The sequence below is a fragment of the Camelus bactrianus genome, chromosome 8 (assembly GCF_048773025.1).
Source record: "Camelus bactrianus isolate YW-2024 breed Bactrian camel chromosome 8, ASM4877302v1, whole genome shotgun sequence".
NCBI classification, from domain to species: domain Eukaryota; kingdom Metazoa; phylum Chordata; class Mammalia; order Artiodactyla; family Camelidae; genus Camelus; species Camelus bactrianus.
In genome coordinates, this window is record NC_133546.1 from 11,603,868 (window position 1) to 11,629,658 (window position 25,791).

The window sequence follows — 25,791 nt, forward strand, 5'->3', positions numbered from 1 at the left end:
TCACTTAACTCCTATCTTTATGGGCATAGATGACTTTGATCAGGTGTTCAAATTATAACCATGTGTTCATATCAATTGTTGTTTAATTGATTTCTGCTGCTTTAAGGATTACTCTCCTTAGCAGTTATAAAGTCTTCATGCTTTTTTTTTCTCTAGTATTTGGAAGCATTTTGGAGAACTACACATATGAAAGTGGCTATTTTAGGAAGAAGCAATAAGATTCTTCTAAAGGAACCACTAAGTTAAGAAAGGAATAGACAGACGACATGATAAGAAAATGTTAAGATGAGAATCAGCATCACAGGGAAAAAGGCTTGAAAGAATTATGTAACTAATCTCACAGCTTTCAAAATTCTATATGAAAAATATCTCTACAGCACTTCCCATGTGCTGTGTGATTATCATGATGATCCACGTGTCTATCACCTCTCCATGTTCTATCCCAAACATTTTGCAAAACATCTTTGTTTAGAGCACATCTAAGATACCCCTAACTCCATTTCCTGTTTGCTCTGTTTAAATAAGGGAAATATATGGGAAGAGTATTACCTGCATTTCCTGTAACATCCCCTGCTGGCTTAGATCACAGTGTGGTTGTGATGGTTATTACTTGAGTGAGGCTATATATAGATTTGATATATTTGAGGTGCTTGAGGCGTCGGAAAGCATTCTGTTTAAGTCCTAGTCTCAGGATTCTCAGTGTCTCTTATTACTTTCACATAATTAATTCAAAGTATGTGTATGGAATACCTCCTTTGTGCTCCCTTTTAGCAGATCCTGGGCAGCAGAAATGCAGGCTACAGACATAATCCCTCCATTCGTAGGGCTTATAGTTTATATTTTTACATCTATTTATATGTTTATGTCTGTTTATCCATCTATTTATTTATACACAATGATTTTCTTATCTATCTGCTTTATGTGATTTCTCTTTGCCCTTTTCCTCTAGAAGCATAAAGAGAAAATAGTTGCTTTTCACCAGACATGCATGGGCAGGAGCCTGTGTGCTAGCACGCATGTGCAAACGCGCGCACGCGCGCGCGCACACACACACACACACACACACACACAGAGCTCTGTACACCGTACCCTGAGGGAAGCCTCTTCTAGCTGGAAGCATTCTCATCTGTTCCCTGTACACATCTCCCCACCACAACCCTTCAGAGGAGGGCGGGTTTGTTCTTTACCACACCGAGTTTGGAAACCTTGTGTTACAAATAACAAAGCGAGGTATTGACAATTGAATCTTCCAAACAAGTCTTTTATTTTCTTGGACAAATAAAGAAGTTGTTTCTATCCTCTTTGATTTTAGCTTTTCCCCCCTGGCTTTTTTTCTCAAGCGTCTGTGAAAAATAAGAGCAGATACACAAAAGGAGAAGATAAAAAACTTCACAGACAGAGCTCTTTGCTTCTCTTTTTATTTGCGTTGGTAACCCTAAATTCGATTGATTAGTGAGGTCTTGGTGTGTGGAAGCCTTGATGTCTTGCCCAGCAGTACTTGAAGCCTTATGGTAGTCAGGGTCAGTCTGGAGCTGAGCCGTCAATCAATCCATCCCAAATGGTCCTTTCAGTCATTTAATGGCAGTGAAACAGCACTGCCTCTCCCTACCCCCGTGGCCTCCCGCTGTGCCTGGCATCTCTCAAACAGCTTCTTGTATCTCCAGCTTCCTTCTGGCCACATCCATCCTTCTCATTCATTTTGTGGCTGGTTCTTTCAAAGTAGTTCTGTTCTCTCCGACAAGGGGAGAGTAAGACGGAATTTACCAGAGAAACAATTACTGCTAAGTGTTTCGTTACCTATAGAATGTCTCCACCTACACAATAAAACACGTTTTAAACCAATAAAAGTGTGAGATGCTTACAAATGATCTGAATCTGTTATAATTCAGACTTGCTCTCTAGATCATGCATCGGAGTTATTGAGCTCCCTGCCCATCCACTTTCCGGTTTTTGTTTACATTTCTGGTCCATTTGTCTTCGCTTTCACATTCTCCCTTTGCAGAGATCTAATGGCAAGTACACTTGCATGACTGTTAGCCACACGCTCTGCCCACTTGGCTGTTAAACCAAAGCCTTTTGTAGTTATCAAAGTCAAGATCTCATGGCCTGTCTACGCTGTGGAGATCTGTTCATTCTACTTGAAATTATTTTAGTATTTGTTTCTCTTTCCAACTTCCAAACAAGATGTACACTGAAATTTGAACATGAGCTCCAGACCCCACTTTTTGTATCTCTCAGTGACCTTTACACTCAAAAACTGTCCATCTGGCCATTTATAAAAGTAAATGGCCCATTTTGTCTGTGCCTGAATGCATCATAATTTTTTATTTATCGTATCGTTATTCAGTTTTGTTTTTCTGAAGATGATTTCTCTAATAGCCAACAATGCAGAATCTTTTTGGGTCTGCATGCCAACTTCTTCCTTCTCCCACAAGACTAGGCAGAGGATAGTTAAAGATTGGTTCTGCAGGAGCACCTGAAGAGCATCCTTGCTCACTGAGGTGCTCCTTATAAACTGGTACATAATGCATCTGGGTATTTTACAGTGAGATGCAGAAATGCAGGGGAAGGAGGGAGTGGCATTTGGAGAGATGGGTCCTGTTTTAGAAGTTCATCTCCTCGGGAAACTGACTTTTTGGGTGGTGATGTTTCTCTCAGGGACAATGAAGGGAAAGGTAATTAAGTCTAGTAGAAACACCGTGTGTTCTGCAGGGACCCTCCATTTACAAGTACAGGGGTAAGTAATTAAGGGTAATGAAAGAGTTGGTTTCTAAACAAAGACTTGTGGTAGCTGCCTTTATCAGACGGTCTTTGTGGGAAGAATGCTCTTGTTTTGTACATCAGTTTCTTAACACTTGTGCTTCTGCAACACACACATTCACAACGAGTTAACATACAACAAACTCCCAGGAAACATCTGTCATCTTCTTTTATATAAATATAGTCTTTTTGTGCATCCATCTATTTAGCCACAAATAGAAATTAAAAAAAAAGTTCTTAGCAAAGGAGGTACTCTAAGCCTGTGAGTTCTGGAAAGAAAATAGTCAAACCAGATTCTAAACAATCACCCATTTTTCACAGCAAGTAACTGGTAGTGGCAATTAAAGGGACATGAGTTTTGGGTGAGGCCTGAGAGGAATCTTTTCTTTACTGTCAATACTCTTCTGTTCTGCTATATTTCTGGAAAGAAACTTAGAAAGGTCTTTTCTTGTTTCAGACATTCTCAGTTCATCTATTTTTTATCTTCAAATGTTTTGTCTACTTCACTTTGTGATGCAATTTTTGGGGACGATCAGTTTATGCAATGATGAAGTCATGGATAAACTAGGAATTAGTGAGCCATTAAATTCATTGTGCTTTGCCTGATCGGTTTTTAAAAATGTACTTTTAAGTGTACTTTTTAGTTAAGTGATGCATAAAGCATATTCTTGTCAAAATTGTGTAATACAGAAGTATGTAAAGTGGAAACCTTCCCACACGCCCAACTTCACCTTCCAATTCAACGTCTCTCCCTGAGATTACACCACTTTTCACACTATGACGTATGTTCTTTCTGACGCTTTTCTTTGCATATCAACTCATGCACATATACAAATATATAGTTTTAAAAGCAAGAAAAACACCTTGTTTTGTACTTGCTTTTTTCACTTAACAGTATGTTAGGATTTTTCCAGGTCATGACAAGGCCCCCCCACCTCAGTCTTTTTATTCGCTTCTTTGTAATATAGTACTGGTGGAATTGGTACCATACTTTATCCATTTTCCTATTATTCCTGGACAATTATATTGTATCAATTTTTTTTCTTTTTGCTATAAGAAGCATTATTGAATTAACATTCTTCCACATTTATTTATGTGCATGAAGGTGTGTTTTGTAGGTTAGATGTTTATAATTAGAATTGCTGGGTGAACGGGATGAGTATTTATACTTTGAATAGTGTCATCCGATTGCCTGCTTCATAGTGGTTGTACCAGTTTTTCATGTTCAGCTCAACAAAGGATGAGAATGTTTTCTCCTAAAATCTAGAAAGCAATGATGTTTAAAAATTTTGCCAATCTAGTGGTGAAAAGTATTTTCCTGTGCTTGAATATGCATTTCCCAAAATACTACTGAAGCTGAGAATTTTTTCCATATATTTATTAGCCATTTGTATTTGTTTGTCATTTTCTGTTTCTTTGTTTTGGTTATTTTTCTTTTGAGTCTTGGTGAGCGTTTTTCAGTTCCGATGGCATGATCTGGGCCCAGATACTGGTCTCGGTTTAAGTGGCTGTTAGAGACTCAAATATATCATGGTGCCAAAGGAGACTTCTTAAATGGGGCTGGAGCTCATCTTCCTTCTTGTAGGAAGTCCTATTTTATTTATTTTTTAAATTAAATTTATTACATATTTCCTGTTAAAAAAGTAATCAACACAGCAAGAACATGGCAGTTTTGAGGGTTGGGTGGTAAGGATTCCTAATTTGTTGACGAGTGCAGACTTGGGGGTGTGCAGTATTTACGCTGTGGTGGGAGTGTAGCGAGCTGGATAGTTTATGAGGCGTTACAGGACTAGAAAAAATAAAAAGCATAAATGAATCAATACATGCATAGTGTTAATATTGTCATTTTGTTGATAGATTGACTTAGGCCACTGATGTTTAAAAAAATGAATACATATTATGGAATATTTTTTAAAAGTATGGAAAACTAGAAAGAAGTAGAAAATAAATCGGTTAGATTATCACTGCCCACCCCACCCCCCCAAATAATATTTTCCCTTTAATGGAAGTTTATATAGCTAGAAACATAGAAGGTGGACACATTTTGTGTCTTTTAAAAAATTGTCTATGGAAATAGTTTTCTAACTAAACTCTCAAAAAGGAACTCCAGTGGCCTGAAGTCATAAGCCAAATTTGCATTCCTTAAGGTTTGTCTAGTTTTATTTTTGTGATTGATGTGTAGTTGAAATTCATTGCCAATACAATAATAAGTCACTGGAAGGGATGTTGTCAATTTTTATCTTACATAAACATTTTTTGTAAGGAATTAAAAATTTCCTCACCTTAGGAGTAACTGTGAAGCTCCGGTCAGATCTTTTACTGATTGATATAAAGATCTTGATTTAAAAATAGATCATCATTTTTTCCTTTTGGTGAAATTAGCTTACAGTCTAAGAATTGAAGAGACAGACCTTTATAGGTCAAGTTACTAAATTCATTTCGATGGTTGCTAAAGAGTTTCAAATACACAATTACAAAACATATATATGTTCATACATTTAAAATATCTAATGGAGTTCCCACTTTAACTAGTTGTATAATGAGCCACCTCATTTCTTATTTGACAGGGAATGTGGAGTGTGGACAGTACTGTGAAACGAGAGGTCTTAGGTTTCTATACCTCAAACTTATGCTTTTCTGGAAATGCTTAGACTGATTGTAGCATTATGACTCAATTTTACTATGAAGTCTTATATAAGACCTTCCTCTAGGGTTTAGGGTCAAGGGAATAGGTAGGGGACCAATCTCGCTGGCAAACATTTATTTTCGATTTGAATTTTAGGTGGTTAAACAAGTTTGGATTAGCTGTAATCCATCATGAGTCCACTACAAAGGATGAAGGTATGTTCTGTTTCACGTTTCTGAGAATGTAGCACGAATATTAGAATACGGTGAAGACACAATGTCATGCTTTATGTATAGCCTTGTTCTAATGAAACATACTTTGACATTTTAAATTATCTGAAAATATGTAGAGACAGACATATTCACACAGGCTCACCAACATGGAATGGAGCTTCCCATGCTGGCTAAGAATGCTTTTCACACTTCACCCACACGTTAGCAGCTGTAGGCTTCACTGATGTCTCAGCCAATTGCCAATGCAAATGTTTTGTTACCTCACTTACTGAATTCTTAGTCAAAGACCTGATCTCTTCATGATCTAGACAGATAACTTGCATCCCACTGTTTCCTTTCTGATATCTTAGTATTTCCACCAGCTGTGTGCTGCGACTAATTACCCTAAGTTTGTACCAGGAACCTGAATGTCAGTTGGGGACAGAGGCCATATTTTTAGCTCAGTCTGTAGCTTGCAGGGTTCAAAAGCTACAGGAGTCTGATTCTTCTTAAGGATGCAATTAGTCCTTAAGATTGAGAAGAAAGAGGCTTTAGATGCCAGGGTCACAGAGCTGACTATTCTGAAATGCTCAGACCACAAACAACTCAGAAATTGGAAGTAGGGGACTATATGTTTGGATAATAGAATCATAAAACCTTAAATTCAGAAATGGAGAAGTGGCAACTTGATTGAAAACAATAAAGAGGTACAATGCAATACTGTGAAATTGGTATCCTAATTGTCTCCTTGGTCCTCTTTTCCATAAAATAAATACCCATTGCATATTTGAAGTATATTTATAGATTGTGAGCAAAAATATAACTACACAAAACCCTCCTTATTCTGATATGTAAGGCCTTCCATGATATGGCCTCAACAACCTTTCAGCTTTGTTTTCCACCCTGTCCCTTAGGCGACTCTGTACACATGGCTCAGCCTGGTGCTCCCATTACTCAGTGTGCACCATTGATGGTTTACTTATCCTGCCATTTTTCAGCTCATTATGATTCCTAGGCTCAAAATTAATCACTGCAGACTTTTTTTTTTTTTTTTTTTGCTCCCTTAGTGTGTGACTCACATCTCTTTTGAGGACTTGTTTTTATTTTCCCTGAGCTACGTGTGGTTAGTCCTCTTCCTGCCTATTGGACATTCCTTGAGGGCAGAAACCCTAACGTTTGCTTTTCCCTCTTATGTACCAGGTAGCTCATTCAATAAGTACTTTCTGAATTGGATCGGAGTTGCAATAGCCAGATGGAGAAAAACCTCTGCTCAGGCATTATGGAGTAAGTGATGGCAGCGTGGAAATGTTAATCTCTCTCGTCTCTGTTGCAGAATGCTACAGCGAGAGTGAACAGGAAGATCCTGAAATAGCCGCGGAGACACCGCCGCCTCCTCGCCGGGTGGAGGCTCCATCTCCTTTGGTTTGTACTGACCTTGTTAGTCTGCTGGTCATGGATCAAGTGCACGGCTGTCATTCCTTCCAATTGGGTAGAAACTGCTTTGCCTGATCAGCTGTTAGAACAGGCTAAGTTAAGTACCTGCCGACGAGCAAGTGCAGTTCTCAGGGTTCTGGTTCTGAGCCTTCTCCATAGCAACCCACTGGTGTGACAAACCTGGTGGGTTTGTGTGTGATCCACAGATGTATTATGCTCGGAGGGTTCTTGGTAACACAGAGGGCTTCTAGGCGATAGGCCAGTGCTCGCAAAGATTTATTTTATAGTATTTATTAATACCCTGTTTGTTCTCAGAAAGAATTGAACATGCCTTGCCTAGATGCATGCATGCTAACAACGTAAAATGAATGTAAAGGGGATGAAGACAATAACATGGAGAGAAAATTAGAGCCAGAAAGATTGTGGGAAGCCAGGCATGAGGTTGGCGCATTAAATCTGCACATGGAATGATTCACTGTATTCACTAGAGAGAGGTCCAAGTTTGAGTCTAAGCTTTGGAAGCATCAGTGAAGGTTCAGGTTATTGAAGGATGCTCCTGGGCATTGGAGTCATGCCAGAGGAGCAGTCAGGCAGGGGTCTTTGGACAAGTAGATTTAGGGCTTTTATACTTACCATATACCAGGACTTATGTAGATCTTTCAAATATATAATTATTTGCTTTCCCCAAATAACCCTGAAATGTGGTATTACTGAATCCGCATTTCCGTGATTACTAATGAGGACAAGCATCTTTTCATGTTGATTGAATATTTGAATTTTCTGTTTTGTTAAGTGTCTTTCAAGTCTTTTGTACATTTTTAGCTGTCTTACTCTTATTATTTTGGATTTATAGGGTTTCTTTATTATTCTATACATCAATCCCTTGTCAGTTAAAAGTGAGGCATATCTTCTTTCCCAACCTGTGGCTTTTATTTATTTATTTTTTAACTCTGTTTCTTTTTGTCAACAGATGCTCTTGATTTCAGTGAGTCAGATGTATCCGTCACTTCCACTGTGGTTCTTGTCTTTGTTTCTGGCTTAAAAAATTGTTTCCTGTTCCTAGATCACAAGGAAGTAGATATTACTGTCTTCATTTCTTGGTTTAGGAAACTGAGGTTCAGAGAAGTGGACAGCCTGGTCACATCCCCAGTAAATGGAGCACCTGAGGGGGGAACCCTGGTCTGTCTGGCTTTGTAGTGTAAGCTCTGTCCCATCTACCATGACACCCGTCTATCTCTGGAACGTTATTGAATAACCATAGGTTCCGATAGGTCACAGTGGTTCCCTTACCCACCGGACCTCTTCTGCCAGAACTTTCTATTTTGTGTGATAAGGTTTTAATCTTTATTTGTATTTTGCCAGTTCCTAGATTTAAGCTGTTAATATTATTTACATAATGACCTCTATTACTTTTATCCGCCGTCAGTGGAGAATTGTGCTCACTTTTTCTAATTTATTCGGCTAGCAGCCAAGACCAGGAATAAATATTTATTGAATAAATGTTTATTAAAATCTCTGTTAAATAGGACTAACCAAAGTTAAGCAAGATATAAGCAAGATTAAACTTCGAATATGGTAGAATGTAGGCCAGCTTTTGAACTAGACTTTCGATAGATCCTTTCTTAATACATTCGTAGTTTCCCTTGATGTAGTCTTTTTCCTCTTTTAATATCAGTTTCCACATTTAGAAAAAATGAAATAGATGTGCCTTGTTGGATTAATAGAGAAGCCATATTTTTGTTAAGCTTCTTTTTGTCTTTGTCTCTCTGTCTTTCCACCTCTGTCTCTTACATGTTATATTTTAGTTCTAAAACACTGTGATTTTCAGCTTTATGATGGCAGACTAGCATCACAGACAACTTTGCATCACAGACGACTTTACAAAGAGCACTGTCGGGCGTCGTGAACCTCACCTGATGAATGTGAAAGGGTCACGGGTCTGTTGCATTGTATGGTGATAGTCTTACCTAAAGTTACAGCAGGAGCTCAGGGAATGTGTGTTTCAACACAGATAAATGAAGGGATGATTGTGACACCAGTAAATTATGTCACTGAAGTGCGAATATTTAGAATGTTGTTCTAAATGTCAATCAAATGTTAATCTTTAAAGTTCTAAGTTAAGCTAATTTTTAAGAAGGCCACTGAGGCTAACAATTTTTTCTGAAGAAATATATTAGATATTTATATCTAATAGATAAATTAGATATATTAGATAAATGTTGAACAGTTAGATTTAATATTCCTTAAAACAGAGTATGTCGCTCCTGCTCACATATTTCCGAGGCAGATTTTGTTTTTGTTTTCTCTTATTTCTGAAAAACAGACATGCAAGACACTTGGTTAAAATAACATTGAAACTTTTTTTTTTTTAACAGATGAAATTAAAAAAAAAATCATGGTAATGACTTTCATCCAGAGTACAAATCCACTTACTGTTTTGTCTCAATCTGGCATGGGCTAGCCATGACTGAGCTGTGTAAGACGAGGCAAAGGGAAAAAAAAAACCCAGAGCCCCTCAAAACAAAAAATCCCTAACCTTTCCCAAGTTCTTGCTTTTAAAAACAATTTTGAGTAATGAACTTTCATTTTGGAATGATGAACTCAAAAGTACAAAATAATACTGTTCTGGAAAGTTATCTCAAAAATTAAAAGTCTTGAATTAAAATTTAAATTCTGTGTCCAATCATTTTGGTTGCTATGAAGATAAGCAGGAAGACTTCAGTACCGAACCAGTTTGGACCTCTGCTTCTAATGGGCGGGACCACAATCCACAAGAGGATAAAGAACACTGCAGGGTTTCCTTAAGTGAACAAGATATTTCTGTGTATGTTCGTTCTTCTTGAGAAAACTCCACAGGATGGATAGTGGAAAGGACATCCATTTATTTACAGAGAAATTAAAAATGGAGAGTCTTTTGACAGGCTCCAAATACATGGGACTCTGTAGGTTTCACTTTGGAGGATCCTTGGTGGAAATCACTATTCATGATACTTGAAACTCAGAAAAGAACAAAGAAGGAACTGGCTTTATTCACATTTCAAACTTACTAATTTTATAAGCTACAAAGTGATTTAAGAGCTTAAAGATCATTAAAAAATCTGTTATACATATTTTCCCTCTAAGTTTCATTTTTCAAAAGCATTGTCTGATAGCTTGATCTGTGTTTATATGCTTATTCATTCATTTAGCAAATATTTATTGAGAGCCACTGTTCTAAATAGTACTGGGGACACAACAGTAAGTAAATAAGCAATGATTCATTTCTTCATGGAGCCAAGCTTCTAGTTGAGGGAGACTGAGAATAAACAATCAGCCTAACAAGTAAATTGTCTGCTGTGTCAGGAGAGGCAGTCGAGCAGAGGGGGTAAGGGGCGGTCAGGAGTGCTGCAGGTCAGGGTGTGACAGTGAATAGGGTGGCCAGGAGAGGCCTGGAGAGTTGAGATCTGAGCAAAACTCTTAAAGGTGGTATAAAGTCAGCCCGGTGGGTATTCAGGGAAGGTGTTTTCCAAGCACAGGGAATAGGTAAGAGTCCAGATTTCCTTGGTGCATAGATGGCAGTCCAAGGAGGCCAGTGTGGTGGGAGCACAGTGAACTAAGACAGGAGGAGCAGGAACTGAGGCTGGAGGGTCATGGTGGCCATAGCGTGGAGGGCCTGCAGACCAGTAAAAGACTTTGATGTTTTGTTTTTGTTGTTTCTCTTGTCTTTTAAAAAAATATTTTGTTTGTTTTTTAGGGGGAAGTAATTAGGTTTTTTAATTTGTTTATTTTTTAATGGTTGTCCTGGGGATTGAACCTAGGACCTCGTGTATGCTAACCATGCGCTCTACCACTGAGCTATACCCTCCCCCTGACTTTGATGTTTTGAGTCTCTTAGCTTTTGGGAATTTGGGGCAAAGGAATGATGTGATCAGTTTCCATTTTGAAAGGACCACTCAGGCTGCTGTGTGAAGGAGACTTGGGAAGTAGAGGGAAAGCATAGAAGCAAAGAAGTCTAAGGGAGAGTGAGCAGTAATCTAGGGTGAGAGGCGGTGATGACTGGGGTCAGGGCGTGGCTGAGACTTGGAATGGCTAGATTTTGAACATAGTTGGAAGGCAGACCAATAGGTAGATCAGTTATGAGAGAAACTGAGAAGATAACAATTTAAGCAGCTTTAAGCAGCTCATGCTGATTATTTTAACGTCATAGTCCTTATATTTTGATGCTTCTCTGAAATAAAATTCTTCTATATCCAAAGGACGGGAAAAAAAAAAAAAACCCAGTGTAAAGCAAACCAAAGAAGTAATGAATAGAAACAAACTCTGCACCTTGTGACCCACTGGCCAGTGGCAGAGGAGGTCAAAGATTAAATACAAAAAGGGGTAAATTCAATTTTAGAAATTTAAATTTCGTCTTAAGGATGGCTCTTTCACAGTTATTTACTAAAGGATACTTGATCTTTTGATACATGAACTACATAAAAAAATAGAAATGCTTGCAAGTGAGGTAGTGGTATGAAAAATTAGAAGGAAAAGATAGAAAAACTCACCCTCCATCCTCAGGATGCAAAAAATTATCTTAAGGTCTATAGTTGAGCACCTAACTGATTTTAAGACTTTTCCAAAATTAGCTTTTACCTTTTGCCACTTGCTTTAACAGTTCATCTTCTGACCGTCAGTCACAGGGCATGACAGCTGTCCCAGGACCTCTCCCAGGCCTTCCATGCCGCTGCTGCCGCTGCCCTGGTTGGGTTTGCATTAGCCCTTGGCCAGGATGTTGAAATGGCAGGGTATTTTTCTTTCCCTGTCTCTAATCTCTCTCTCCTCTTAAAAAAAACCCCTACTACACTCACCTTCCTAACGTGCAGTTCTGATGCATTGGTTCACCAGCACAAGCCCTTTCCGCGAGCCCTCGTTGCTTATCAAATTAATTCTCAACTCATCGGCTTGGGACTTAAGGCCCTTGGGCTCCCTTCAAACTGCCCTTACAGTTTTGTTCCTGATTCCTCCTCTGTCCTCAGCTCAAGAAGCTGCCTCCTGTTTCCCCAAAGCGTTCCAGACCTCCCTGCTCCCATGCCTGTGTTTGCCAAGCCTCTCTGTTTGCAGGACCCATTAGCTCTCACCCCAGTTCCGCCTTCTAAATGTCTTTCAAGGCCAGTTTAAATGTGACTTCCTTCCTAGTTCTCTGAGTCAGGAGGCCCTTGTCCTCTTCTGAACTCTTTTTTTTTCCTATAGCACATATTTTTGGGGACACTTTTTTCCTGTTATTCGTCTCTGCTTTGCATTATAGATTTTGTGTATCTGCTTTAGTTAATTATTAAATTCTTAAAGTCAGAGGCAGTGTCCAACATCTTTCTTTACCCACAACATGTATGACTGTGCCTAACACATATTTGAAACATTGACTATTTATTTCATGGACTGATAAAGAGGCGTGTGGGTGATGATTACAACTCCATTCCCTCCACAGGTTTGTTGCTCGCCAAATATTTCCACATGTGAATTAGAAAGTACTGCTGTGTACTTGTCTGGTGATTTCACTTGGCTTTGAGAAGGATGACTTCTTTTGACTCTCACGAAAGTCCTGTGTTTTGTAAATGAGGAAGGCAAGTGCCCGAGAAGTACCTAGAATAATCATAAGTAACCTTTGCAAGCTTGAGTTAACCTTTTCTGAAGAACATTCTTCTGTGTTACCTCATTCGCACCTCTTGATAATCCGAGTCGGGCAGGCAGGCCACTGACAGATTTCCTTGTGCATCAACTACGTGCCAGGCACTGTTGCAGAGAAGGGGATGCTGAACTGGCATAGACAGTCTCTTCCTTGCAGCATCTTACGTTCTGAGTTGATGGAGAGTCACAATAAATTTGTAATTTAAACAAGGAGTCTCCAGTACCGATAAATACTATGAATAAGAAAGAATGGGGCAATGTGCTCGGGAGAGGTGGGGATTGACGGGTGCGGGGAGCATATTGCTTTGTCTACAACTGTTGGGAAAGGATGTTTAACTTGAGGCCAAAATAATGGGAAGGAGGCAGCCAACCAAAAATCCACAGAGTGAGCCTTTCAGGCAGAAGAACCAGAGATATGCTCAAGGACAGAAAAACCATGTGGCTGGAAAGGAGAGGGAGAGGGAGGTGGAAGGAGATGGTGCTGGAGGGGCAGATGGGGGTCCATGTAAGACTCAGCTATAATGAAGACCATGTTCTACTCATCATGGGCAGTTACTAGACGGTTTTCAGCAGGAGAATGTTGTGATGGCTTTCTGTCTTAGTAATACTCTAGCTGCTGTTTGGAGGATGGACTAGGGTGGGAAGGGGGTGGGTGATGGTGGAAGCAGGAAGTCAGTAAACTAGGACTTGGAAGTAAAGTGGCTTCTACAGGGCCACTTGGATACTAAAGATTGGAGTGAGGAGGGCATCTTCTGCGTTGCCCAAGGTCATGCAGAAGGTCAGTGACAGAGGGGACTGTATACCATGCAAGGTTCTCAGGTTTTCAGAGCAGTGTTTCTGCTAGCATACGGTAGAAACATAAACACAATACCTCCTAGGGCTTGACAGCAATTGACTGGCTTGCTTTTATTAATGTGGCCAATAGGAAGAGAGAAAAGCTGTATACTTTCCTTTTTTTTTTGTATTTGTTTTTATTATGTTTAGGCTTAATTTATTCTTGTATTTTCTTTTAATTTTTTTCATCTACTTTGACTAATGTTGCATGAGATTTATATGCTGCCTCACTCCCTCCTAATGACAGATTTTTCGTGGCCATTTTAAACTATTTTTCCCATGTCAAACTTTTGTTTTTAAAACAATTCAAAGACAAGGATTTTAACAGCTAATCAGCATGTGAACTGAGCTTCTTCAATGAATAAAAATGTCTTATACAGAAAATGGGGGGAAAACAATATTGATTTTTAAATTTAATCGTATTCATAGTCTCTTCATTAAAACTAAGATTTAAAAAAGTCTTAAATTTTCTCATTAAAAATAAAATATTTAAAACTGAAACATTCTGAAATAAATGAAATAGCATACAATTATTAATCTTTGATAAAGAGAATAATAATTTTGCTTGCGATTAGGAGAGCATTTTGTGGGACTATGTGCATTGCAATCAGTAACAGTCACCCCTATATCCTGGGATTACAGTAAATCATCCTTAGCAACTTCACAGAGAATTTCAGGAAAAGCCTGAATTGCTTTTTTTCCTTCACACCATTGGCTCTCTAGGCCACTCTTTGTTTATTAGCAACTACATTAATTTATTAATTTATTAATGTCAGGGGGGTGGGAAGGGATAAATTGAGAGTTCAAGATTTGCAGATAACTAATATGTAAAAAATAGATAAACAAATTATACTGCATAGCACAGGGAACTATAGTCAATATCTTGTTGTACCTTAACGGTGAAAGAGAATATGAAAAGGAATATATGTATGTTCCTATATGACTGAAGCATTGTGCTGTACACCAGAGATTGATACAACATTATAAACTGACTATACTTCAATAAAATTATATAAAAAATGTATTAATGTCAGGCACCAATGCAAAAAGTGGAGATACAAAAATGATTAAAAAACAGCCTCTTCTCAAGTAGCTCACCAAAAAAGAGGAACAAATCAATCAGCAATTACAATATTAATTGACAAATAAAATGATCTTCCACCTGGCATGTTAGAAGTCAGTCCAGGAGCACCAGGCAAGGGGACCTACCTCACCCCAAGGCCACCAGAGAAAGCTTCCTGGAGGAGCTGGCCCTTGAACTGACGTTTGAAGGATGGGCTTCTGGTAGCCAAGAAGTGGTGGGGTGGAGAGGAGAGTCTGTCCCTCCTTGCTACCTTCATTTGATTTGCAGTGGGGAGTTTTATGGGTATATTATTTGGGTGGTTTGTGGAAGGCACTGAGCTAAAAGTTCTCTGTCTGATTTTTGGCTGTTGCTGGCTATAGAATGGTAGGAGTAATGAGCCAGGATTTAGCACCACAGTGCCTAAAAAGCATGTTCCCATATCGGTCCTCTGCAGTGGCACTCCAGGTTCACTTTGATTTGTGTCAATCTCTCTTTTAATCAAAATTCCCTCTGACCTGATACACATCATCTTTTTCTCATTTTTTTTCCTTCTCTCTACTTCTTTCCCTTTTGCCTTTTCCCCCTCACTCTTCTTTTCTCTGTCTAAAAATCAAATTTATAAATGTTACACGGTGTGAGAGAAAATGGACTGAAAGCATTTGCACTGTGTTTGAGTAGTACCACAAGCAGGAATGCACTTCCTGGAAATTTCTAATGCTCATTTAATATGTCTGTCCTTAGTCCTTTGAGTAGAGTTTTGGGGCTCAGAAAGGCTTATGGAAAGTACTTGCAGCCATGGTGTGCTCAGTAGCCCATTTTGTTTTAATCAAATTACAGGAGTATCAGCAAGAACAACAGGAAAAGCGTGTGCTTGGTCTCTTTTCAGAAAAGGAAGCTGATCCCACTGAAGCCAAGTTTTACTAAAGCAGCTCACAATAGGGGAACAGGTCAGGACTGGGCCTAAATGGGTGTTTTTGCTAACATTTATTTTGTAGATCCTGCTCATGAGTAAACAAGTGTTAGCATCCTTTTGGACATTGTGCCGGGTGGGGGGCGTTACCGCCTCTGGATAACTAGGCTGTGTTTAGTGAATTACAGCTCTTGGATCTCCTAGTTCAGTGGTCTGGGTGATTGAAGGCAACTGGTTTGAAAGCTTCTAGACACATTTCCAAAAGGAAAGTTTTCGTGTCTGTGCCAAATATATTATTATTAAGAAGAATGTGTGTGATGAGTTAGTATCTTAACTAGATGTTTTAGTGTCATGCTACTAAAAAGTGGATTTATTGCTTATTTGACAATCCATGTCTAGTATACAGCCAGTTGGGCACGTATTGGGTAAATGTTGGCTTTTCCCAACAGAAATCAAGAGCTTAGAATATGCAGCATTTTGGGGAGCAATTAATTTGGAACAAAGCCACCCACCCTAAGTTAGATGCAATGATTCTGAGGTCTTTGGGAGAGGATCCTAGTTTGTTCTTTGGCTTCTTCCATCTCACAGTTTCCTCCCTACCACTTCCTTGGAGTCCTGAATGCTTGAAATTGACAAGGGTGTCCCATAGGATGACAAAATGAGACCAGAAAATGCTTTCTCTGTCTTTCCTGCCATTGGAGATATAGGGTGATCCATAGAGCACTGGTGTCTAGATTTTTGGATTTTATTGACCAAGAAAATTAAAAACGGAGGAACAATGTAGAGTTGCCACGTCTTTATTTTGCTCTGCTGGGCATTAAAAAAAAAACTCCCTGAAGACAAAAGCTAATTTCTACCAATACCATTTTCTAAAAGAAGGCCTATATATTAACAGCAATATGTAACAAGGATAAAATCTCAGAATAAATGAAGTCCTTCCCAAGAAAGGGTGGTTGATGATGCTGCATTGATGTTTTCTCCATAGACTGGTGAAAATTTTGCCAAGGACTGTCGTTTCCCCTTGGATCGCATGTCAGGAAATGCTTTCAGGAGCTCTTGCATCCTCGACCCACCTCTCACAGTCTGTGGTGCAGGTTAGGGTTTCTCTCTAATGAGTTGGAGGCCTACAAATGTATTCCTGTCTTCTTCAGTGAAAGTTTATTGATATTTAAAAATTATTGAAGAGTGAATGAATTAGGATTATTTCACTTAACTGTGTAGTTATGAGCTATGTTAGTCACATGCTAAGGAATGCATGAAGGATATTTGAGGGTTTAAATATATGCGCTTGGCCCACATCACTGGTCTCCACTCAGTTACTATTATTTTGCCTCTCATCTGGCTCCAAATTTTGCTTTCTTTCTCCTGATCGCCTTTCTGAAGAGTTTTGCTCAATCAGTGAGAATTTAGTGATAGATTGCCATCTACTTCTTGCTCAGAGTGTCCTTCATTGATCCAAAGAATTCCCCAGAGAGGTCTTTCAAGTATCTAGAGAGCAGTGAGGAGTAAGGTAAATCATGATATGAAGATTTTTTAAAAAATCCTTTAACAATAAATTTAAAGTTAATACAAATTGGCTTTGGAAAATGGCATCCTAAAGCCTGTCATACAGATAGAAATATCATATATTTTTCTTTTGACTCTTTTATCATTTGCCACCTTTTGAATTAAAACACTGGGATACTTTCATTGAAAATGCAAAGTAGAGGCTGCTGACTTAATCATGATCTGTCTTCTCTTTTTGTTTTTATTGGTGAAAAATAGGCTGCACAGCGGGCATCTTCATCTTCGCCCAAATCGAGTGAAGCAGCCCGTTCTTTCTCTTCCATGGAGAACACAAGAAAGACACCCAGAAGTTTGTCTTCCTCCTTGTCTAGAGGAAGACAGTCCTGGATCGACATGGTTAACAGTTCGTCCGCTGCTGGTGGTGAGGGACAGTCTGTGACGTGTGCTGTGCAGGTCCACTCCCCTGCGCCTTCAGAGGCAAACAGCCGCAGGGCCCTGGAAGACAGCCTGGCCACATCAGAAAGTGGATTTTTGAACTCTATATCCAGTGATGACACTTCTTCATTGAGTAGCAACCTAGACCCTCTCACTGTCCCAGACAAGCCGCCGGGATCAAAGATGACGGACAGAGGTAAACCAAGAAATCGTTTACTCTTCTTTAGAGAATGAATGTGTCTGGGTGTGGACCGCTCATGTTAATTGTAAAAAGAATGTTTAAAGTCACGAGTGATGCAATAATTAAACAGCCAAGTGGGGCCACGTCCAGGGGCCACTTCTGTAGAGGAATTTGCATGCAGAAAACTCTAGCATCAAGGCCATTCATTACCTGGTGGTAAGTGTCACCAACCAAATGCTTGCAAATATGAGACACGTGTTCATAAAATAATGATACTTCCCCACCAGTCTGAGGGGAAGCTTGAGGGTTTTTGTTTGTTTTGTTTTGTTTTGTTTTTTTGTTTGTTTGTTTGGAGGGGGGCCCATGCCCTATACTCTGGAGCTTGTGGTGATTAGATCAACATTGCATAGATGACATCACCTCCATGGTTCCGAACGCAGAGCAGCCACCTTCCCTGGGCCACAACCACAGACGAGGTCTGGGCCCCAGGTCGTCAGCTCCTGAGCGGCCCCTGTGGTTAACAGCAAGACAGTCTGCATGCAATTTGGAGGGCAGCAATGAAACTTTAAAACCAGAGGAGAGCACAGTTCATGCATTTGAAAAAAAAAAACAACATTTTAAGTCTTAGCAAAGGGAAGAGTCATTGGAGTGTAGAAATGCAATGTGTGAACTTTCTTAAATACTCCATGATAATTGGTCCTTCTCCTTTATTCAGACTAACTTCTTTTAATTGTTAGTTTTCAGCCATGAGGAGTCTTTTCTGATGGTCTGTGCCTTATTCATTCTGCCATAAAACAAGCTTACCTGATATAGGATACCGAAAAATGGAAGAATGGTGACTTCTGTTTGTACTTTTTCAGTGTACTACTGAGCGAAAGTTGACTGGCTAAATTCCCATGATACCTCGCCAGGTAGCCTGCTGACATAGGCGACTTCTCTCCCCTTGTCCCTAGCCTAAAGATTCTTTAAGTTCTCAAATTTTTCAGATGTACCCTATTAATTTAGTATTTGGTATCAGAGTAATTTAGGCCAAGGATTACAACTGCAGACCCAGGGCTATGTGTGTGTGTGTGTGTGTGTGTGTGCGTGTGTGTGTTCACAGCATTTATTTGAACACTCAGGCTGGGAACTAATTTCCCAAGTCACCACAGTTACCACCACTCCCTGCGGCCTTTCCTGAAGATGCTTCACACAGTTAATTTACCTGCCTGGCCTCTGATGGCAATTTCTGTTTGATACCCAGTGATCTGCTTTACATTAGAAAAAATGGAGGAAATGAAGTCATTGCCAAAATAACCTACTTGTAGAGGTGACTGAGGTGGGGTAGGGAGGAGAGTGGAGACAGTGTCATTGAGGAATGGGGGGGTGGGTCCCCTATTGGACTGTGTGGAATAGAGAGCAGTAAACTCAAGATGGCCTCAGCTTTGGGAGATGCTGTCACTTGGAGAGTGTTGGGCTTAATTTGTACCTCCTTGGAAGTACAAAATTGATGCAAATTTTGAGGCCAATTGTGCAAGTGAAAAGGAGGTCATTTTAGGTTCAGCATAAGAAGCTTCTTTTTAATGTTGAGAACTGTTCAACATTGAATAGGCTCCTTGGAAAGTAATGTGTTCCTTGTTGGCGGTGCTTACTTGTTCTGAGGCAACCGTTTTCATTGGGTATTCAGTGCATATTGCATCTTGACCACAACTTCCGCTCTTATGAAGATATACTGAAGAGGGCATTTAAGTCTCTTGAACTAAATGGCCTCTAACTTGATACTTAGAAGATCCTTCCAGATATAAGACTGGTAGAACTAAAAAGAATAAAAAGGATCATATCTATTCTTTTCTTGCTAAAAACTCTTACTTCAATTGTTGGGCCATTGGTAGAACTAAAAAGTTTCATGCAAGCACACACACACACACACACACACATACACACACACACACCACACAAACCCCAGGGTGAGGATGGCTTCAAAAGCAAAATAGGGAATGAAATTCCATTTGCATTCTTTCTCAAGAGATAACTCTGCAGATTGAGTTTTCCTTTAGGACGAATAACCTGATAGTCATGGGAAGATGCATGCCATTCTTGTTTGTGTTTAAATGTCATTCTGGGAATGCATGTGCTGCAGAGCCTGACTGAGTGCCAACAGCTCTTTTAATCTAAGGAGGAAGAAACCAGGTATTTAAAAATTTGAGTTAGATGTCGAGTGACCAACAAAATCTGTATGCTACTTCAAACAGCTTGACAGGAAGGTATTCCTTGGGGTAGAAAGGAAGAGAAAATAAAACTATTTTTCCCTCACTGGTTTGAACTTGCCTGCCATATGTTAGAAAATTTTTGCTGATGATTTTTCTCCTGCTGCTGGGGATTTGGTTAAATTCCCAGCAGAGTTAAACCACATAAAGTCATTGCTATGGAAACAGCAACCCAGTCTTTGCTTGCATTTGCGATGACATGCTGCTGAGTGATCAGTTGCAAATTGTGCTTTTTTTTTCTTTTTTTGCATGTGTGTTTGTGTGTTGGAGAAGAAGGTAGCTTTTCACTTTTGTGACTACTAAAATTACTATTTTTTAGTTGCCAATTGAAAAAAAAAAGGAAAAACACTGAAATTCCTGTGTCTGAAATATCGTTCGGGATGTTTCTATGACAGGGATTGCAGTTTCGACGTGGTTCATGACAGGAGTTAGGATTTTAGATTAAAGTCTCAGTCTCAAGATCCATTTGCTAGAGAAAAAGGCTTTATCCTAGAAAAGAGTCCTAAAGCTTAATAACTGAGTCTTGAAGCAAGCAGACAGTGTGTATTATAGCCTTCTTTTATTTAGACAATGAGAGAAATATTTTGCAGTTGGTATACAATTAAAATTGTGGTTGCTAGAATTTTATACTGAATTTAAATACCCCTTTAGACATTTCTCCCTTGCAGTGTAGGCTATTTAAACAATGCAGGGTATTAATTCCATCCTATTGCCTTTCTGCATTGGGAGTTCCAGAGATCCAGAGTCTTTCTACAAAGCATAGTGGGAAAAGAGGTGATGGGGTTAATGGAATTTTCATCTCAATCCAGTTTTACCGTATACTATTTCTTTTGTGTAAGGTTATTTGGCCCATGACGCATTCCTGTATGATGGTGACTCACACTGTTTGTCTCTGCTTACATTGTGCTGACAATGTGGAGACAGTTTTACTTATACTTATTCCACGAATGGAGTGACCATACCCTGGATGCTAACAAGCCAAATAACCACTAATAAGACTAACAACCAATTTATGCAAATAAATCATTTAGAACAAGTACAGCCAGAAATGATCTGGGAATGATGTTGAATAACTTTTAATGAAGAGATAAGCATACTAGAGCATGTGTGACATCAATGAGGTAGATTTTAGGATTTAGCAATTACCAAAAATTTTGCACCATTTTAGTGCAAACAGTACAGATGCTGTTAATTTAGCCAACTACCTCAGATGTTGCTGTAGGAATTATGGGATATGTTTCTTTAGGAAGCAAGATAATAATAAAAAAAGTTGATTAATGAACTCCATTCAATTAAGCCTTATTTTTTTATTACTTTTGAGTACCTAACATGTACTCATGTACTTTATGCTAACAAGGAATCAAAAATGAGCAAGGTATAATTTCTGATTTAAAAAATTTTGACATGTAATGAGGCGAGTGGGAGGAATAAGACTCATTTAACACAGCAAAGCAGAGTTAAATAAGTGCCACAGAGAGATACAAAGTACTCAAGGGATTTAAAAGAGAGCAGGAACTCAAAATATGGAAGATTGCATCTAAGTGATCTAAGATGAGCTAAATATCTAAATGGGAAGACCTGTACATAGAGAGGAGAGCCATGGACAAGAGGAATGAAGAATAAATTTGGATGATGTTGAATACTGGGCTCGTCATTCGTTTATTTCAATTGATAATGGAGGACAATTTTTAATCAGGGTGATCATATAATTGGAGGTATACTTTAGAAAAATTACATTAGCGGATACTTCCTTAAGCAGCGTTCAAACTTGACAGCACCTATAATGAGAGATATTGTTATTGTGGGCCTTCTGATGTGTTGCACCGAGAAGTCAAACATCACTTCTGCAGTGTTCTTGCTAAAAATCATAATCTGAATTTAATCATGAGGAAACATCAGATAAGCCCAAATTAAGGGACATTCTACAAAATAACTGACAATACTCTTTGAAAGCATCGAGGTCATGAAAGACAAAGAAGGCTGAGAAAGTGCCCTAGATTGTAGGAGACTAGGAGAGATGATAACTTTCTTCAGTGTAATATCCCAGACTGGATTCTGACTGGGAAAAGGACATCAGTGAAAAATGTCTTTCAATGACATGTATCCATTATATAGTATCAGAGTATTTTCACTGCCCTACAAATTCTCTGTACCCCACCTATTCATCCCTCCCTTCCCCAACCCCTAGCAATCACTGATCTTTTCACTGCCTCCATAGTTTTGCCTTTTCCAGTATGCCAATATCATGTCATCTATGAACAAAGACAGTTTTATTTCCTTTTCTTGTCTTATTTGTGTTGGCTAGGACTTTCAGTGTAATATTGAAAAGGAGTGGTGAGAAGGGACATCCTTGCCTTATTACTGATCTTAATGGAAAAGCTTCTAATTTCTCACTATTGAGTATGAAACTAGCTGTAGGTTTTCATAGATATTATGTATCAAGTTGAGGAAATTTCCTTTTATTCCTAGTTTACTGAGATTTTTAAAAAATTACAGATGGGTATTAGATTTTTTAAAATGCTTTTTCTGGGTCTGTTTATGTTATCATATGTTGTTTTCTTCTTCCTTTTAAGTCTACTAATGTGGTTAACTACATTAATTTATTTTCAAAGTTTGAGCCAACCTTGCATACCTAAGCTAATTCCCACTTGGTTGTGGTGTCAAATTATTTTTATACTCCAATTTGCTGATGTTTTGTTGAGGATTTTTGCATCTATGGTCATGAGATATATTGGTATATTGGTTTTCAGTTTTCTTTTCTCGCCTTTGTCTGGTTTTGATATTTATGGTCATGCTGGACTCCGAATGAGTCAGGAAGTATTCCTTCTACTTCTATCTTCTGAAAGAGATTACAGAGAACTGATACACTTTCTTCTTTAAATGTTTGGTGGAATTCACCAGTGAACCCATATGCGACTAGTGCTTTCTGCTTTGGAAGGTTATTAATTATTGATTCAGCTTCTTTAATAGATAAAGCCCTATTCAAAGTACTTGCTTCTTTTGTGTGAGTTTTGCCAGATTGTTTATTTTAAGGGGTTAGTCCATTTCACCTAAGTTATCAAATTTGTGGGCATAGAGTTGCTCATAATATTCTTTTATTACCCTTTTAATGTCCCTTGGGATCTGTAGTGATATCCGTCTTTTTCATTTCTGATATTAGCAATTTGTGTCATCTCCCTTTTTTCTCTAGCCAAAAGGAAACTCTGTGTTTTACCTATGACTTATATAGACAGTTGAAATTTAATAAGTGTACTTTACTTATTGAGTTTTTAAAGAATCCAATTCCAAAATTAGCTCACTGTGTTTCTTTGATGAATGGATAGAGGGTGAGAATAAGATTAAGAATGGACCTTTTGACCACATAATGAATACTTAATAAATATGTTTTGAGAAGCTACTATGTCCTTTGCTCAATTGTGGACATCTGGAGACCCTTTTTGACTATAACAAAGGCAATAATAATCCTCTTGCATAGAACTTACAATTTGGTGTGTATGTCTGTTTTGGCAGGGTATGGAGACAATTAGCAGGTAAACAGAAGAACAGGATAATTTGTGGTAATGAGTAAATTCCAGAAGGACATCAGGTAGGGGTATGTAACAGTGGGGGTGGGAAGGACCTTTATTTAGATGACTGATTGGGGAGCTACTTCCATGAGGAGTTGACATTTGATTTGAGATCTGAATAGCACCAGAAAACCTATACCTGTGAACAACAGCTGGCAAAATGCCCCAGATAGAGAGAAAATAGAGTACCAATGCTCTAGCATTGGCACAGATTTTTCAGTTCAAGGACCAGAAATAAATCCAGTGTGGCTGGAGCAGAGGGGTCAGAGAAGCATAGGAAGAGATTGGAGAATTCAATCGCAGCTGGCTTGTGTGGCAACTGGTGGGTCCTTTCTGGTGTTTGGGTTTTGTCAAAAGTAAAATGCGATGTTTTTATAGGAACTGAAGCTGGGAGTGTTTAAATTTAAAGAGATTTGAAACTTTAAATTTTTAAAAAGATTACACGATATGGAAAATGATTATTAGGAATGTAGCTGTTGAAATAGGCCACCAATGAAATGGTGATGGCCTGGACTAAATTGGTAGCAATGTGGAGGGGAGGTAGGAAAAAAACATATTTGGGATGTATTATAAACAAAGTGTCAGAATGTAAGATTCATAAAGGATTCTTACCTGTTTCAGTCTATCGCTAGTCTCTCAACTACACTGCCCGAGCACACAGTGGGCATTCAAAGAATATGTGATGGGCGAATTGAAAAATAATGAAAGGATCATATATGTGAGGGGAAGAGAGGATCCAAGGATGAGTGATAAGTTTTCCAGCACGTTCAGTACCTTGTAGCATTAAATATAATCACAACTCTATTGGATCATTATCATTTCCTGGGGAGAATTTTGCTCGTAGGGATTTAATGGCCATATTGAAATATGTAACTCTAAACGTGTACACTGAGGATTTCCTATAAGGGAAAAATAAAGATGTCTTGCAAGTAATTATGGATCACACTAGACTATAATCATAGACCTAAGGACAAGACAGCTCCATCTTGAAAAGGTAAGGGCATTTATCTGCTCCAGAACCACATTTTCTGCTTAGTGAAATTAAGGCTGAATAACTTCTTTCTTCTTCTTGCCTCACTGCTCTTGTCATGAAGTGTCCCTCACATCCTTCCCCTCCTTCTGAATCTTCAGTTTTACATTTTTCGGCTCACTTGTCCCCATCATGGATCCACATGGTTGATGGTTCCAGCAGGTTCTGGAGCCGAGGTTGACATATTTCTCTACTGTGCATTGTGTTTATCTCCTTGGTTTTAGGCAATTTTACAGCTTCTTCTCCTATTTATATCCCGTGCAGACTCCATCTCATAAATATATTTTAAAAAGGAAAAAGAAAACCTGACCAAATACTTCTCTTCCATGCATGCCAGTGTCTTTTGTTTTCTTCAGATGTGACCAGCTATAGCTGTCTGCATTAAATATTTCGCCAAATCCAGGTGCTCACACGGTTGGAAGAATACATTTTTAAATGAATAGAATCTTTGTTTTAAGGATAGAAAGTGATCATTCGAATTTTATATAATGAACTCAACCTAAGATTATTTCTGAAAATCATTGCCACAAAGGCAATAATAGTAAAACAAGGGAGCAATATTAAAGATTACCCAGTAGACTAGATTTATTCTTATCAATAAAAGCAATCATATGGTAGAAGAGTATTGAGTTGCTTTTCTTAATAGAAACATCAAATACCCCAAAGAAAATAAGCACCTGTTTCTGGCAGAGAAGATAAAGCAAATATAGGAAAATGAGGGAAACCGAAGTGAAATTACTGTCAGGTTTGTAAGAACACAAGTAAAAATACTTCCTTTATATTTGGGTGCTCTCTCTGACTTTCTCTCAATCTGTTTGATTTTTCTCTTAGAGAATTTCTTTTACTTGCCATCTTTTTTTTTTTTTTTAACCCTGACTTTGCATTCTCCATGTCTGTGTACTGACCCCTTTGTTGTAAACAGGACCTGGCCTACTGTGAACGTGACTCTTACCTTCTACTCCAGATCTGAACTAGTTAATCATCCCCCAGGGCCCAGTTCAAATGCCCAAGCAGAGAATCTGATTATCTAGCCTGTATCTTAGGTTGCTGGCCAGCTTTTGAATCTTCTGTCCTAGGATCTAATGCCCTGTGGCCCTGTGAGAACAGAATTTGAAGCATAAAACCTGGGTGTCTCAGAAGAAGAGGCTCTGAGTGGGGATTTTTCCCTGGAAGACAGAATAGTGGGGGCAGGGATCTGAGCCTTGGTTTGTCCAGTCCGGCCAGCTACCATCTTGGTGACTATGCATTGCCTGAATTGAAATCTTCTTCATTGCACATTATTCAAAAGACAGTGTATTTAATATGTTTATAGTATAAAGCCTAGTGTTTAAGAGGACGAGCT

At 38.8% G+C, this 25,791-nt stretch overlaps 2 protein-coding genes across 5 annotated transcripts in view; one reads left to right on the forward strand and one right to left on the reverse strand.

The window, feature by feature from the left end:
- The window catches only part of IPCEF1 (interaction protein for cytohesin exchange factors 1), a 153,195-nt gene that overhangs the window by 107,824 nt on the left and 19,580 nt on the right, over positions 1-25,791 (forward strand). For all 4 annotated transcript variants that reach the window (XM_045524711.2, XM_045524709.2, XM_074368129.1 and 1 more), the window contains 3 exons: positions 5,543-5,601; positions 6,932-7,020; positions 17,250-17,622. In XM_045524711.2, coding sequence (XP_045380667.1) covers positions 5,543-5,601; positions 6,932-7,020; positions 17,250-17,622 — 521 coding nt within the window. The remainder of the gene's footprint in view (positions 1-5,542; positions 5,602-6,931; positions 7,021-17,249; positions 17,623-25,791) is intronic.
- OPRM1 (opioid receptor mu 1) overlaps positions 1-25,791 on the reverse strand; it is a 144,615-nt gene that overhangs the window by 24,646 nt on the left and 94,178 nt on the right. The gene's annotated exons all lie outside the window — the stretch shown is intronic.